Source organism: Microcaecilia unicolor, chromosome 8 (assembly GCF_901765095.1).
Source record: "Microcaecilia unicolor chromosome 8, aMicUni1.1, whole genome shotgun sequence".
Taxonomy (NCBI): Eukaryota; Metazoa; Chordata; class Amphibia; order Gymnophiona; family Siphonopidae; genus Microcaecilia; species Microcaecilia unicolor.
Window position 1 is genome coordinate 224,963,180 of NC_044038.1, and position 16,311 is coordinate 224,979,490.

Genomic DNA, 16,311 nt, shown 5'->3' on the forward strand with positions numbered 1-16,311 from the left:
TGAAACCTTAAGTGAGTCATACCACTTCGCTGGTGAGCTCAGTTGCTGGAATATATATGAAACCTTAAGTGAGTCATACCACTTCTCTGGTGAGAGTTGCTGGTGAGCTCAGTTGATGGAATATATATGAAACCTTAAGTGAGTCATACCACTTCTCTGGTGAGAGTTGCTGGTGAGCTCGGTTGCTGGAATATATATAAAACCTTAATGGGTCATACCACTTCTCTGGTGAGAGTTGCTGGTGAGTTCAGTTGCTGGAATATATATAAAGCCTTAAATACGTCATACCACTTCTCTGCCGAGAGTTGCTGGTGAGCTCAGTTGATGGAATATATATATATATAAAACCTTAATGGGTCATACCACTTCTCTGGTGAGAGTTGCTGGTGAGCTCAGTTGCTGGAATATATATGAAACCTTAAGTGAGTCATACCACTTCGCTGGTGAGCTCAGTTGCTGGAATATATATGAAACCTTAAGTGAGTCATACCACTTCTCTGGTGAGAGTTGCTGGTGAGCTCAGTTGATGGAATATATATGAAACCTTAAGTGAGTCATACCACTTCTCTGGTGAGAGTTGCTGGTGAGCTCAGTTGATGGAATATATATGAAACCTTAAGTGAGTCATACCACTTCTCTGGTGAGAGTTGCTGGTGAGCTCTAGTACTCGGTTTTGCCGAGGAATTTGTGGCTGCTAGGATTCCATACGGCACAGAAGTTCTTTCTTTCTTTCCTGCTTTGTTATTCAAATACTGAGGCTAAGGTCACATGGCCAGGGCTCCTATTGGCTCTCTAGAGTCAGAGTTTTTTCTCAGTCTCCACCTGCTGGTAGGCGGGCACAACCCAACAGTCCAATCCTGGTCCGGTCCGGAGGGACTAAAGGAAAGCAAATTAGCAGGTAAGATCTAATTTCTCCTTAAGCTAACCAGTGTTAACCTCTCACAACTCGGTCTCGGGACCACATCTGGTTGAGGTTTGCTCTGCAGCCTCCAGTCGCACTCCTTAGCACCTCTGGGTGAGGCTTTGGCTTTTTGTCCCCAAGGGGTCTTGCCTGAGGGGTTCAGGTCCTCATCCTCCACCCTTCTTGCCTGTTCACTCTGTTTAAGTGTATCCCCCGGGCTTCCTCTCCAGCTCCCAGATGCTTAAACTCCCCTCAAATTGCTTTGGGCAGCCTCCCCCCCCCCCCCCCCCCCGTTTTAGAGAACAAGGGTATTTTTTGGTGTTGTCATTTGAAATGGGAGGGGGAAAAAAGCAGCCCTGAACAGGGAAATGCCTGGCAGTTGAGGGAATTCCCTTAATTTGCACCCCCCTCCTCCCCCAGAGAGCCTGGGACAAAGTAGCATCTGACTCCCCAGGTTGAGGTAGGTTCAGGTACCATGTCAGGCCCGTGCCTGCCTGACAGCGTGGCTGGAGATGCCCTCCAGGAAGCACTGCTCTATGTGCAGGAACCAGCAACTCAGCATAGTTGCCGGTTCTGTCTGCACACAGTGCAGTGGGCACCCCCAGAGTTGATGGAGGCTGTGCCCCCTTCCCCCGAGGCATTAGAACACACGGTTTCAGTTTCGGCAGGAATGTTGGCCATTTTGTCTCCTTTGAGGATTTCATCTCCTGCTGCTGCTTCTCAGCAACAGGAATCTGTCCCTTCCACATTGGGGCTTAGGGAGTGAGGGGACTACCCACCTTGGGTCTGCCTGGGGGAGGGTCCCAACGGGTGCCACATTTTGGCTCCAGAGCTTGGCACAGTTCGTCCTATGGCAGTTTTAGTCAGATGGGTAGGGGGGGGGGGCATGTTTGGGTTCTAAGCAGAATAGGACAGAGGGAAGGGTGCCTGAGGTGCCAATTCCCGAGGGTGAGGACTCCGAGGTCATCTTGGACTCTTAACCCCCAAGAGACTCCTGAGTCTGAGGCCTCCCCGTCTCAGGAAGCTGAGGAGAAGCGGTCCTATATAATCCATTGTTTTTGGCGAGAGTTCTCGTTTTATTAATGAGGTTGCTGAGACCCTTTCTATGCTGCAAACTTTGGCTGCGTACCCAGTTGAGGGGTATCCACTTTGGAGGGGCTCACTGGGTCCCCTAAGATTTTTCCATTCCCATATTTATATCCAACCTTGTTATCTGCTGGAGAATCAAAGCGGGTCACATAGGATTAAAACTGCTAACTTATAAAATACCAGTGGTAAACTACTTATCAGTATCAAAATATTTGCTAAAAAGATAAGTCTTCAGTGATTTTTTTTTTTTTTTAACTGATAGAGTCCATAATGATATAGGTATCGAATTCCAAATCCTACTGGATTGATAACTAAATGAACTTTGATGAAAACACTTAAGCAAGGCATTCCTAATAGTAGGAAAGCCTGGTCTTAGTGTAGAACAAAAAGAAGGTATAGACTAGCAATTGGACAAGTTGGTATGGGCAAAACCATTAATCTTGAAAACAAGACATGCCACCTTAAACTCAAATCGGGCAGCAACCAGTGCAGATCGTTTAATAAAGGTGTTACTTGATCACCTTTTTTGCTTTATAAATCAATTTCGCTTCAGTATTTTGCATTACTTGCTATCCATACAACAACTTTTTATGGATTCCTGCATACAGAACACTGCAATAATTTAACAGGATTATCATTTGCACTAAGACCTGAAAATGTTCATGGAAAGAGAGACCTAATGGCTCACAGTTGATGTAACCTAAAATACATTTTTTTGCTCAAACTTCTTGATTTTCCATAGTCAACTGAGAATTGAGTATTACTCCTGAGCCCTGGCAGAGAGATCAAATTTTGAGACTCTAAACGAGTTGGACTCCCCGACCAACTCCAGTGTGTACCAGTGGGAGTCATGCTCTCTCTTCTGGGACAAGTGGGCCCATATTGCTTCGAATCTGTGTCTACTGGAGGTGATCAGCAGGGGGTATTCTCCGAATTTAGCCCATCCAGTGTCCGCCTTCATGGCCTTGCCCTATGCTGCTTCTCTGAAGCAACAGGCTGTTGTGCGCACTCTGCAGCACCTGTGTGTGCTTGGGACAGTTGAGCCTTTGCCTCTGGCAGATTATGGCCCAGGACAGTAGTCCATTTATTTTGTCATCCTGAAGAAAGATGGCTCTTTGGGACCTCGAAGGGGTCAACACTTGCATCGAGGTCCAATGTGTACGGATGGACACACTTAGCTCAGTCATAGCCTCGCTGCGGCCGAGGGAGTTCTGACTTCCCCAGACTTTATGCAGGCTTATCTCTTTATCCGTATTGTTAATCATCACAGGAGATATCTGTGCTTCTGTGAGTTGGACAAGCATTTTCAGTTTTGGGCCTTGCCTTTTGGCCTGGTTAACAAGGTCGCACACATTTTCCAAGGTGATAGTAGTAGTTGTGGCAGCACATCTTCTGTGCCAGGAGGTTCGGTTTCACTCGTAGCTGGCTGATTCAGCAGCGGAGGCATGTCTAGCCACCAACTGGGTCATCTTCTGGAGTCCCCAGGGTGGGTCGTGAATTGTCCCAAGAACCATCTGTGTCCGTCTTGGGTTCTGGAGTATGTGGGAGTTTGTGACATGCCAGGGCATGGTGTTTCTCCTGGAGGAGCAGGTGGAGATGCTATGGGCACAGAAGCGCCAGTTGTGAGTTTCTGTGGGCCACGGTCTGGGAATACTTATAGCTCCTGGGCTGTGTAGTGGAGACTGGAGGTGATGCCTTGGGTGAGAACTCTTACGCACTTTCTGTAGCGGGCCCTGTTGTCCCAGTGGGCTCCGGTCTCTCAGGACTTTCACTTCCGCTTATGCCCAGGGCCAGGCTCAGTTTGGCCTGATGGGACAGTCCAGTGAACCTATTGAGGGGAGTCCCTCTGGATCTTCCTTGGTGGGTGCTGGTCACCACAGATGTGAGTAGCACTGGATACCTGGTCCATCAACCGCCTGGAGACCCGGTTGGCTCTGCTGGAATTCCAGCCGCTCCTGTAAGGAAAAGCGGTCAGATATGTCAGACCATGCTACGGTAGGGTTGTACATCAGCACTTAGGGTGGAACCCGGAATCAGGTGGTGGCCCTGAAGGCAGTAAGCCTCAGCCACTGGGCAGAAGTGCATCTGCAGGCTCTTTCTGCAGTCCATATTGTGGGCAAGGACAATGTGGTAGTGTAGTTTCTCAGTTGCTCTCTTTTGTATCCAGGAAAGTGTGTGTTAGGGCAGCAGGCCTTTCAGCTCATAGTGGACCGCTGGGGGCCTCCTCAGTTCAACTTGATGAACCTCGTGTGCCAGTGCAAAGGTGGAGCTCCTCTTCAGTCAATGGAGGGACCTGACCTCTTGGAGGATTGGGGCTGCTCGTGAGCCAAGTGTTGCACAGGATTGCATGTCATCCTCTTTGGTATGCAGATACCCAGTGCCTGCTTGTAGGCGACCCTCTTCCTCTGCCCAGGGATTGAGAGCTCCTTTGGCAGGGGCCAGTAGACATGGAATATCCAGATCCCATTCATCTTAAAGTGTTCCTGTTGAAAGGTGGCAATTAAAGAAGTGATTCCACAGTGATTGCTACCCTGCTGTGGTCCAGGAAAACCCTCACATCCCTGGTTGGGGTCTGGCGGGTTTTGAGTCCTAGTTCAAGGAATGGGCCCTGGAGGGCTCAGATTCCCAACATATATTTGAAGTTCCTGGAGTAGGGGCTCACCTTGAGCTCCTGGAGGGTCTTAAGTTGCAGCATTTCCAACTTTGGGGAAAGGTGAAAGGTATCTCTCTTGCTTTGCATGGGAAGGTGGCTGTTCTCCGTAAGGTAGTGATGCACTTGCGCCATCTGCTTCATCTTTCCTTCCCTTTGTGGGACCTCAGTTTGGTTCTCCGGGCATTGTCAGACGCTCCTTTTAAGCTCTTATGCTCCCATCAAGGACCTCGTTGGTGTTTCTGGTAGCAATTACTTCTACTCAGAGGGTCCTCAAGTTCAGGCCCTACCATGCCAGGCTCCGTATCTGTCCTTTGCAGAGGATTTGGTGTCCTTGTATACGGCCTGTCCTTTCTGCAGAAGGTGGTTCTGCAAACTGGAGGCACCACAGTCTGGATGTCCTGAGGGCACTTCTCTGGCACCTGGAGGAAATGAATGAGTTCTGTCTCTCTGATCTATTGCTCTTTCAATGGCCTCCAAGGTGGATTTAAGACAGCTATTGAGTTCACCTACATCGGTATGGGTTGTCCAGTGCCTCAGTGACTGACAGCCCACTCGACCAGGGCTCAAGGCGGTATCTTGAGTGGAGACCCCGGCTTTTCAGCCTGAGGTGATTTGCAGGGCAGCGACATGATTTTCGCTCCATTTTTTCACTAAGCACTACCAGTTGAATTTTTTAATTAATTTATTTTCATATTTTATCCTTTAAAGCAGGTAACATACATAATTTAAAACTCCATAAAAACATATCAGACATTTAAACCCACCATCTTCGAACATCATTAGAAAGTACAACCCTTCAGAAAAGCTTTCACATCTTTTTTGAATTGCTGAATATTTGCACAAAGTCTCACAGAGAACGGGTCTCAGCATAATGATTTGCTGTTGGAAGACGCAAATGCTTCACAGTCTCAGATTGTAAGGGTTGTGTTGGATAATACATTTTCAAAGCTATTAAAGTACATTGACTTTGGCAGGGGCCTTGTCTTCCTCTCCTCCCCCCTTTAGATTTGCTTCGCTACATCCCACTGGTTTGGAACAGTGTAAGCTGACGCTAAGAAAGGAGAAATTAAACCACGTGATAATTTTATTTTCCGAGGACAAGCAGGCTTCTTCTCACTGATGGGTCGACGTCCACGGTGGCCCAGGAACGGCAATTTTACAGAGCAAAATAAACAAAACTGTCAGAGCCTTCCAGCGCGCACCGCGCATGTGTGGCTGTCTTCCCGCCCATCGCACGAGAGTCCCTGCTCAGTTTCTTTTTCCGTGGTGGAGAGTGGCTGCTTTGTCTGTCTCCTCAGGCCCAGAGGGGGGAAAAGGCTTCGTTTTGAGAGTTTTTCTCCCTCCTTCTGTTTTTTATCTTGTCAAAACTAAAAAAAAAATTTCCTTTATTTCTTAGTTTGGCCCCTTTTATTTATTTATTTATTTATTTTTTGTTACATTTGTACCCCGCTCTTTCCCACTCATGGCAGGCTCAGTGCGGCTTACATGGGCCAATGGAGGGTTAAGTGACTTGCCCAGAGTCACAAGGAGCTACCTGTGCCTGAAGTGGGAATCAAACTCAGTTCCTCAGTTCCCCAGGACCAAAGTCCACCACCCTAACCACTAGGCCACTCCTCCACTCAAGTTTCCTTTTGTTTTTGTCGTGGTCTTCTCATTTTTGTGCCCTTTTATTTGGCACAATCGTGAATTTGACTTCGCCGCCGCTATTTTTCCGTCCGCCATCGAGGACTCCCAGCGGCATCAAGAAGTGTACTCGGTGCAACCGGTCAATCTGAGGTACCGATCCCCACGTGTGGTGTCTTCAGTGCCTTGGGCCCGACTGTCGCCCAGGCGCATGTAAGTTGTGTCTCCGCCTTAAAAGGCGGACACAAGCGTTGAGAAAAGCTCTTCAGGATCGTCTTTTTGGAGCTTCGACCGATTCCTCGGCGTCGACATCTGCACCGAAGGTGGCATCGACTTCAGGAGCGCAGGTAATGGGAGGTTAACTATACGCTGAGAGCAGTGAGCCCCGGAACCTGACCCTGAGAAGGCATGTGGATTCCATGTCCTCGTCAGTACCGAGGAGTATCGATGACGTGCATGGAGCGAAGGTGAAGAAGCATCGTCATCGGTATCCTTCCAAGCACGGTGCCGGGAGCTCTGGGGTGTCGAAGGATTCGGCACCTGTGAAGCGCCAACGCCGGGAGGACCGCTCACCCTCCATTCAAGAGGTGTCGGTCTTCGGGCAGCCCAGTACCGCCTCCTCGACCTCCACAGATTGACGCCAATTCTTGCACCGACCCTGCAGCCTTGCTCGACAGCGACTGTAGACGAGCACATCCGAGCCATTCTTCCAGGTCTTCTGGAGGGGTTGATGCGTCAGTCTGTTCTGGTACCGGGGGTGCTTGCGCCCTCCATACCGTCGATGGAAGCAGCAGCTGGCTGTCTATGCTTGTGGTGAGGTCTACGACGCCGGTGCCGCCTAGGTCGACTCCTTGTCGACATCGCTGGAGGGAGCTTCATCGCTGACGGCAGGGGAGTTGACATCTCGACATCGCCATCGAGGACATGGTTCCTCGTTGTCGAGTTGTGCCCGGTTTCGGACTGCAGTTAAGGAACTCTTGTCAGATACTGATGAGGATGCCTCGTGGGATGAAAGGCAAGATCCAAGTTATTTCTCTTCTGAGGAGTCTTGTGGTCTTCCCTCTGATCCTACTCCTTCACCAGAAAGAAAGCTTTCTCCCCTGGAGAGTCTTTCTTTCTCTTCATTTGTCTGGGAAATGTCTGTGGCTATTCCCTTCCCTGTGGTATCTGAGGATGAGCCCAGGACTGACATGCTCGAGGTCCTTGACTATCCTTCGCCACCTAAGGAGTCATCCACGGTTCCTTTGCATAATGTGCTCAAAGGAGACACTTATGCGGAACTGGATGAAACCACTAAGTAATCCCACCATTCCCAAGAAAGCAGAGTCCCAATATCAGAGAACCTGAGCTGATGAAGTTGCAGTTACTTCATGACTCTATGGTTGTGGATTCCGCTCTCAAGAGAGCCAGGAGTTCTAGAGACTTTGTCTCGGCACCCCCTGGACTCTTTTGGGAGAAAGGCATATCAGGCCTCTATGCTTGTGGCCAAAATTCAATCCTACCAGCTCTATACGAGCATTCACTTGAGGAACACGGTGAAGCAACTGGTGGACTTGGTTGATAAGCTCCCTCCGGAGCAGGCCAAGCCTTTTCAGGAGGTGGTCAAGGCAGCAGAAGGTGTGTCGTAAATTCCTGTCCAGGGATGCTTACGATTCTTTTGAACCAGAACCGCTGCCCAAGGTATAGTGATGCACAGACTCTCATAGCTGCATGCCTCTGACCTGGACAATCGAGTCCAGCAGCGGATTGCGGATGTCCCTTGCAGGGGAATAATATTTTTGGTGAGAAAGTCGAGCAAGTGGTTGATCAGATCACGCAGCGGGAAACCGCTATGGACAGTCTCTCCCGCCTGGTGCCTTCTACTACTACCTCATCATGTAGACGATTTTTCTGGGGAAGGAAGAATGCTCCCTATGCTTATTTTATTCTCATTTGTGCCCCACAGTTTCTTAACAGTGTCAGTGTCAAACATAGGTACAATCCTCCTCCTCGACAGCCTTCTCAGGCTCATCCCCAGCGCGCTCGTTCTCGTCAACAGCGTGCGCCAAGGCAGGCCCCTGTGGCTCCCCAGCAAATCAAGGGACGGGCTTTTGACTGGCTCCAGCTGAGAATAGCCACTATAAAGGTGTCCGCGCCAGACGACTTGCCGGTCAGAGGGAGGTTAAAAATTTTTCACCAAAGGTGGCCTCTCATAACCTCCGATTGGTGGGTTCTTCAAATAGTCCGGTTAGGGTACTCCCTCAATTTGATCTCCAGACCTCCAAATTGCCCACCGGGAGCTCAGTCCTTCAGCTTCAGCACAGGCAAGTACTTGCAGACGAACTCTCCGCCCTTCTCAACGCCAATGCGGTTGAGCCCGTTCCACCAGGGCAAGAAGGGCTGGGATTCTATTCCAGGTACTTGTGCAAAAGAAAGCGGGGGGTGCGTCCCATCCTAGACCTAAGGGCCCTGAACAAATTCCTAGTCCGAGAAAAGTTCAGGATGGTTTCCCTGGGCACCCTTCTTCCCATGATTCATGAAAACGATTGGCTATGCTCTCTGGACTTAAAGGATCCCGATACTTCCAGCTCACAGGAGGTATCTTCGATTCCGTCTGGGAGCACAGCACTTCCAGTATTGTGTGCTGCCCTTTGGTCTGGCGTCTGCGCCCAGGGTCTTTACAAAATGCCTGGCAGTAGTTGCAGCGTTGCTATGCAGACTGGGAGTTCATGTGTTCCCTTATCTCGACGATTGGCTGGTGAAGAACACCTCAGAAGCAGGAGCTCCACAGTCCATGCAGATGACTATTCAACTGCTGGAGCTACTTGGGTTTGTTATAAATTACTATTTAAAAGGACAGTATGGGCTGTTTATCCCAATTGTGTAATCTAATACCGCAAAGACTGGAAAACAGCCAAACACAATCTTAAAGGGTTGTGTAAGATGAACATACAATATTGAAACAAGGGGGGAAGATACCCTCAGAAACCTAGGTTTCCACCAAGGTCTGATCAACAGGACACCCGAATATCTATCAATATCTATAATAAGATTTATGTGCCTGTGATCTAATCTCTTTCATAGGGTATATATTTTCCCACCACTTCTCAAACACAACTGCCCATATTAGTTTCTCAAACACAACTGCCCATATAGGCAGTTGTGTTTGAGAAGTGGTGGGAAAATATACCCTATGAAAGAGAATAGAGCACAGGCACATAAATATTCTTATAGATATCGGTGTCCTGTTGATCAGACCTTGGTGGAAACCTAGGTTTCTGAGGGTATTTTCCCCCATTGTTTCAATATTGTATGTTCATCTTACACAACCCTTTAAGATTGTGTTTGGCTGTTTTCCAGTCTTTGCGGTATTTGTTATAAATTACCCCAAGTCCCATCTTTTTCCTGTTCAGCAACTGGAATTTATAGGAGCTCTGCTGGACTCGCAGACAGCTCGTGCCTATCTTCCAGAAGCGAGAGCAGACAATCTCTACTTTCCATGGCCAGAGCGTCTCAGCAGATCACAGCTCGGCAGATGTTGAGACTTCTAGGCCATATGGCCTCCACAGTCCATGTGACACCCATGGCCCGTTTTCACATGAGATCAGCTCAATGGACCCTAGCTTCTCAGTGGTATCAAGCTGCAGGGGATCTAGAGGATGCAATCCAGCTGTTCACCGATTTTCACAATTCCCTTCAGTGGTGGACAATTCGATCCAATTTGACCTTGGGACGTCCCTTTCAAATTCCTCAGCCACACAAAGTGCTGACCACGGATGCATCCCTCTTGGGGTGGGGAGCTCGTGTCGATGGGCTTCACACTCAAGGAGTTTGGTCCCTTCAGGAAAAAGGTCTTCAGATCTATCTTCTGGAGTTGAGAGCAGTCTGGAGCGCTCTAAAGGCTTTCAGAAATCGGCTGTCCAATCAAATTATCCAAATTCAGACAATCAGGTTGCCATATACTACATCAACAAGCAGGGGGGCACCAGATCTCACCCCCCTGTGTCGGGAAGCCGTCCAGATGTGGCTTTGGGCTCGCTGTTATGGCATGTTGTCGCCAAGCCACGTATTTGGCAGGCATAGACAACTGTCTGGCCGACAGATTGAGCAGGATAATGCAAACTCATGAGTGGTCGCTCAACTCGGGCGTCATTCGCAAGATCTTCCGAGAGTGGGGCACCCCCTCGGTGGATCTTTTTGCCACTCAGATCAATCGCAAGGTCCCTCAGTTCTGTTCCAGACTTCAGGCCCACGACAGACTAGCGTCGGATGCTTTTCTCCTTCATTGGCGGAAGGGCCTTTTATACGCATATCCTCCCATACCTCTGATGGGGAAGACTTTGCTGAAACTCAAGCAAGACCGCAGAACCATGATTCTGATTGCTCCCTTCTGGCTGCGTCAGATTTGGTTCCCTCTTCTTCTGGAGTTGTCCTCCGAAGAACCGTTGACTGATTTTCCAACTCAGAACGAGGGGGCGCTTCTCCATCCCAACCTCTGGTCTCTGGCTCTCACAGCATGGATGTTGAGAGCGTAGAATTCGCTTCCTTGGGTCTCTCTGAGGGTGTCTCCCGGGTTTTGCTTGCTTCCAGGAAAGATTCCACGAAGACGTGCTACTTTTTCAAATGGAGGTTTGCCGTCTGGTGTGATAGCAAGGCCCTAGATCCTCGCTCTTGTCCTACCCAGACCCTGCTTGAATACCTTCTACACTTATCAGAGTCTCTGGACAGCCTTTAGTTGTTCGCTTCATGAGAGGTTTGCTTTTGTCAAAGCCCCCTGTCAAACCTCCACCAGTGTCATGGGATCTCAACATCGTTCTCACCCAGCTGATAGAAGCCTCCTTTTGAGCCACTGAATTCCTGCCATCTGAAGTACTTGACCTGGAAGGTAATTTTCTTGGTGGCTGTTACTTCTGCTCTTAGAGTCAGTGAACTCCAAGCCTTGGTAATGCATGCTTCTTATCTCAAGTTTCATCACAACAGAGTAGTCCTTTGCACGTACCCTAAGTTCTTGCCGAAGGTGGTGTCGGAGTTCAATCTGAACCAGTCAGTTGTCTTGCCAACACTTTTCCCCCGACCTCATACCCGCCCTGCTGAACATCAGTTGCACACCTTGGACTGCAAGAGAGCATTGGCCTTTTATGTGGAGCAGACAAGCCCCTTCAGTCCGCCCAAATGTTTTTCTTTTGATCCCAACAGAAGGGGATTTGCAGTCGGGAAACGCACCATTTCCAGTTGGCTAGCAGATTGCATTTCCTTCACTTATGCCCAAGCTGGGCTGAATCTTGAGGGTCATGTTACGGCTCATAGTGTTAGAGCCATGGCAGCGTCGGTGGCCCACTTGAAGTCAGCCACTATAGAAGAGATTTGCAAGGATGCGACGTGGTCATCAGTCCACACATTCACATCTCACTACTGCCTTCAGCAGGATACCCGACGTGACAGTCGGGTCAGGCAGTCTGTTCTGCAGAATCTGTTTGGGGTTTAGTATCTAATTCAACCCCCCTAGGCCCATTTTTCTTCTTTTCCAGGCTGCACTCTGATGTTTCTGCTTTAGGTCAATCTCAGTTATGTCCTCACCGTTGCGAGGCCCAATTGACCTTTTTTGTTGTTTTGACTGAGCCTGGGTGCTAGGGATACCCCATCAATGAGAACAAGCAGCCTGCTTGTCCTCAGAGAAGGCGAAGATACATTCTTCGAGGACAGCAGGCTGATTGTTCTCACACACCTGCCCACCTGCCCTTTGGAGGAGGAGTTCTCCTTGCTGTTGCTTTTTTGATCTAACTGAGCGGGTACTCTCGCGCAACGGGCGGGAAGATGGCCGCACAAGCGCAGTGCGCGCTGGAAAGCTCTGGCAAAGTTTTGTTTAATTTACTTTGGAAAATTGCTGTTCCTGGGCCGCTGTGGACGTCGACCCATTAGTGAACAATCGGCCTACTGTCCTCGGAGAATACCTGCTACAGGTATGTATCTTTGCTCTTTCTTTGGTCAGTGTCACTGTTCTGAAATCTCGCCCTTTCTGTGTATGCTCAGTTTCTTTATTATTGGATATAGTTGACGAGTGCAACTCTGGTTTGCTCACCTGCTTATCACTGCAGCTGCAGTGGTTGATGGGGCTAGGTGCATCATAGAAAGGGACCTTCTGCTTGGGCAGATGCATACTGGATTGTTCCAGAGTGCACCTGTTTTCTTTACCTCATCTTCTGGTGGTAAGGGATAACATCCGGTTCAGAACAGTGACGCTGACCAAAGAAAAGAAAATTAAGACATTTCTCTTTATTTTTTGTAGCTGGGACAATGGAGGGTTAAGTGACTTGACCAGTGGTCACAAGGAGCTGCGGTGGAAAATAAAATACCTTTAATTGTGCGAATAATCAGTATTGAAAAAGTTAATCAAAATGCAATCCTATTAAAGAATGGTAAGCCCCATCCCCATATACCTTGCACAATATGTGAGCTGTGGTAAATGGAAGATTGCTGCTGACATGATTTATTAATCAGAAAACATTTTAGTTTTAGGAGGAAATGCGACCCCCCCCCCCCAAAAAAAAATAAAAATAAAAATAAAAAAAACTGTCCCAAACCAACTTCATGTATGTGGGGTTTTTTTTTTAAGGAGGGGGTATTCCCCCCCCCCCTCCCGCTTTCTCTCTCCAGCTTGTTTGTAAATTTTATTTCATGTGATATTTTCCCACCACCTACGTAGCAAGACATGGGCTGCTTTTCTTATCATTCAGCACAGCATCGACTTCTCTGAGAAGCAATGAGTTTTTCTTCATTATTTCTTATATTCTGATGCATAAAACTATATATAGGATTCTTAAATTTCATATCATTTCTTAAACATTTTAAAGCAAATTACGTACGGGTACAATGCATCCTTATCACAAAGAATTTGCTGTATGAGGCAAGTTACCCACGTCACAGTGAAGGTCTGGTGGAAGCAAGACTTGAACCCAGAACTCCTTTTGCTAGTTCATATTTTAAACACTAAGCCACCTCTGGTCTTATACAAATATATACATGGTTGTAACTAAAGATTTTATGTATAGAATATTTTTTTGGATTCTATACCAATGCTTGTAGCAATGAGTATATGATCTTGGAATCATGGATACATCAACATTCTAGGACTTTACATTTTTGGGAAGAGGGTAGTATAGAACTCTGCACATCAAGGTTTCACCTTGGACTCTACATTTAATTTTCTGGATTTTTACTCGGGCATTATGGAACACACACAGTACTTCAAGATAGTCTTAAGGTGGACTACAAACATTAACTTGTAATTTATTCCAGGTTTTGAAAATAATTGTGGATGTGAAATGATATGAATGGACATTTTTCTTTTTTGCGAAGTTACATTTGGATCTGAAAGCAAAATGACTCGGGGAAGCAAGAACCCTAATCCTTCTCAACGCCGTACAGACAGCACTGACCCAAAGGATTTAAACAGAAGGATTTTTGTCGGCAATTTGCCTACAAACAAAATGACCAACAGAGACATGGAAGAATTATTTTCAAAATACGGCAAGATCAGTGGTTAGTATTTTATTTTATGTCCTTCTTATGATCAGGAAACTTTGTAAGGGAGCAAGAGGTTTTTATATTTATGGGGGGAAAAAACTCAAATATCAGCAAGATACTAGACTTGACTTTTTTTTTTTTTTAAATTTTAAGGATTGCAGGGGGAAACTTTTGGCAAGTAATAACTTCTGCACTGGTCCTAGACATTTTCCTAGCTTTTCAGGATTAGACTAAGGGTCTCTGACCGCACCCTTTCCAGTACACTTAAATATTAAGGCAGCAGTACTATATATATATATATTTTTTTTTATTATTATTTTTATTTTTTTTAAGAAGCATTGCAAGTTTAAATTTTGAAGCTTTTTCTGGCTAAATTTCTAGCTTATTCTTAAGACATTAAAAAAAATTTCTTCATAATCCCTTCCATGTTTTAAATAAATCCAGAACATGATTGTATTGATCATTGTTAAACCTGATACAAAGCCAAATTACAGTGCAAAGATTAGTGAACCAGTAATAATAAGCAATGTCTATTCCTTCAACCTTTCTTGAACACCGTAACTTTGAACAGTTACCATAAGGCATGTGTCTTCTGTCCTGTGCCTAGCAAACATACTACATTGACTTGTCCTTGTCCTTATTCTTCCCTTTTTCTTCATTGCTATTTATAGGACAGTAGGGTGCATTAATGTAATTAAGTTCAGCAAGATATTTTTAGTTTTATGAGTGAAGCACTAGTATACCTCTATGCAAGTTTTTGCAAGCTCATATGCAAAGGGAGAAAGTGCCCAGTCAAGAACAATACCCAAAAGCTGGGGACTGAGTAGGGATGAGATATATAAGGGGCAAGAAACAAAAAAATGTCCTAATATTTTCTTTGAATCTTCCCCTTTTTATCTTATTGTCCCACTTGATTGATGCACAAGATCCTAGAGTGATACTCTTGAGCAATTCATCAACATTTAGAATGAAATAGTAATAAAACTACCACCCATGTGTCTCCTTCATGCTTTTGGCACTGTTGTATTTGAGGTCAGTGTTCAGATGTAGATTTTTTTAAATCACATTTTGATGTTTGAAAAGTGGTCTCTGCAAGACATTTTTAAAATCAGTTGTATGCCCCTAGTTATTTAGTTGGTGGTATGGGAGTGATCTCAAAAACAGCAAATGAATAAAGTCAAAACATAATTTGATTTAAACAGTGATATAGGTAGTACTGCTGTATAGATTAAACCAGCTGAGCTTGGGTGCTCAAATGTCTGCTTAACCATGCAAGTTGTTTAATTTTTTAAATATTTAAATGAAGTAGCTTACTATTTATTCCTCGGTTATATTAAATAGGAGCTCTAGCGTTGATTCCCACTGTAAAATTTCCTGCTACTGAGTTGCAGATGCAGATCTTAAAGGGGTAACAAGCAGATGCTGTCTTTAATGACAACCTTTTTTTCCTTTGAGAGCACCAATGGAAATGACACTCCGGGTACTTCTATCGTGCCTTCCCAGCCACATGAGTTTACTACAGTATTTAACCAATGCATGAAAGAAAGCAGAAAATACTTGAGAGGGTGCGGTACAGTGCAGAGAGGATAATGAAGCTATATAGCCAAGGATCTGAATAGTTCAATCTGGTGGAATCCCACTGGCTTTGGTATTCCATTCGTAATCATATGTTTCAACTATTGATTTGAGTAACACAGATCTCCAGTGCTGCACTATTCATTTTGGAAAACCAAAATGAACTGGTGTTCCATTTTGAATACTGATACAAAGGACAGAGTAATAGCTTAATTCTGAGCACTGCTTAGAAGTTAAATGGATCTAGGTGTAGTTTTTCTCAAAATGTACTCAGGTCAATCTTTTGAGGTTAGTGAGTCATGTCAGGTGGCCATTGCTATCCTGTGGGTATAACCGCTCTTGCCCTGCTATTACTTTTTCCAGCCCTCAGCTTGTTCCGTGGCTTTGGGTTCGTGCAGTTTGAAAGTGAAGAAGAGGCCCAGGCTGCTGTGGAGGGTGAGACAGGTCGCCTTTATAAAGGGTATAGATTAGGTAAGGCAAAAACTGCTTCATGCTGCTAATACTGCAAACTGAAACTTCTCAAAAACCAGCATGAATAATAGTAAATGAAGGTCCTTCCTTCTGCAGCCTTCAGGAAAGATCTGTTTTGTGAAATTTCCCAGAATAAAATATTCTGTGTACTAGGTAGTGGGGGTCTTTATTTGAGTTTGTCCCTCTGGTGATATATATGCACAGCACTCTTAATTTCTACTTTTTTTTCTCTCTTTATTTGGTATAAATCGTTACTGTTTTAATGTTAGCATTTCATGGATGCTTACTGCTGCATAAAGATTTTGCTCTTGGAAACATTTTATGATTTGTTGGAAACACTCAAAAAATACTTATTGGAAACAAATTTAGTATTGGGGGGAGGGAATATTTTTTGAAGAATTTTATATTGTTCATTTGTAGCAAAATTAATCATTTTGTTAATACTTTTGATGTATTTTTGTCTTAAATAAAGTAATGTACCAAAAGCCAAGACCAA

The 16,311-nt window shown here is 45.9% G+C and overlaps 1 protein-coding gene across 7 annotated transcripts in view; it reads left to right on the top strand.

Moving 5' to 3' along the window:
* Window positions 1-16,311, top strand: part of NCOA5 (nuclear receptor coactivator 5) — a 133,405-nt gene that overhangs the window by 35,958 nt on the left and 81,136 nt on the right. For 3 of the 7 annotated variants that reach the window (XM_030212925.1, XM_030212924.1, XM_030212927.1), the window contains 2 exons: window positions 13,602-13,784; window positions 15,708-15,815. The exons of 1 other annotated variant lie outside the window; for it this stretch is intronic. In XM_030212925.1, the coding sequence (XP_030068785.1) occupies window positions 13,625-13,784; window positions 15,708-15,815 (268 nt within the window). In that variant the 5' untranslated portion in view covers window positions 13,602-13,624. Of the gene's footprint in view, window positions 1-11,515; window positions 11,520-13,601; window positions 13,785-15,707; window positions 15,816-16,311 lie in introns of all 7 variants that reach the window. 3 more of the 7 variants (XM_030212926.1, XM_030212928.1, XM_030212930.1) reach the window with 3 other exon arrangements.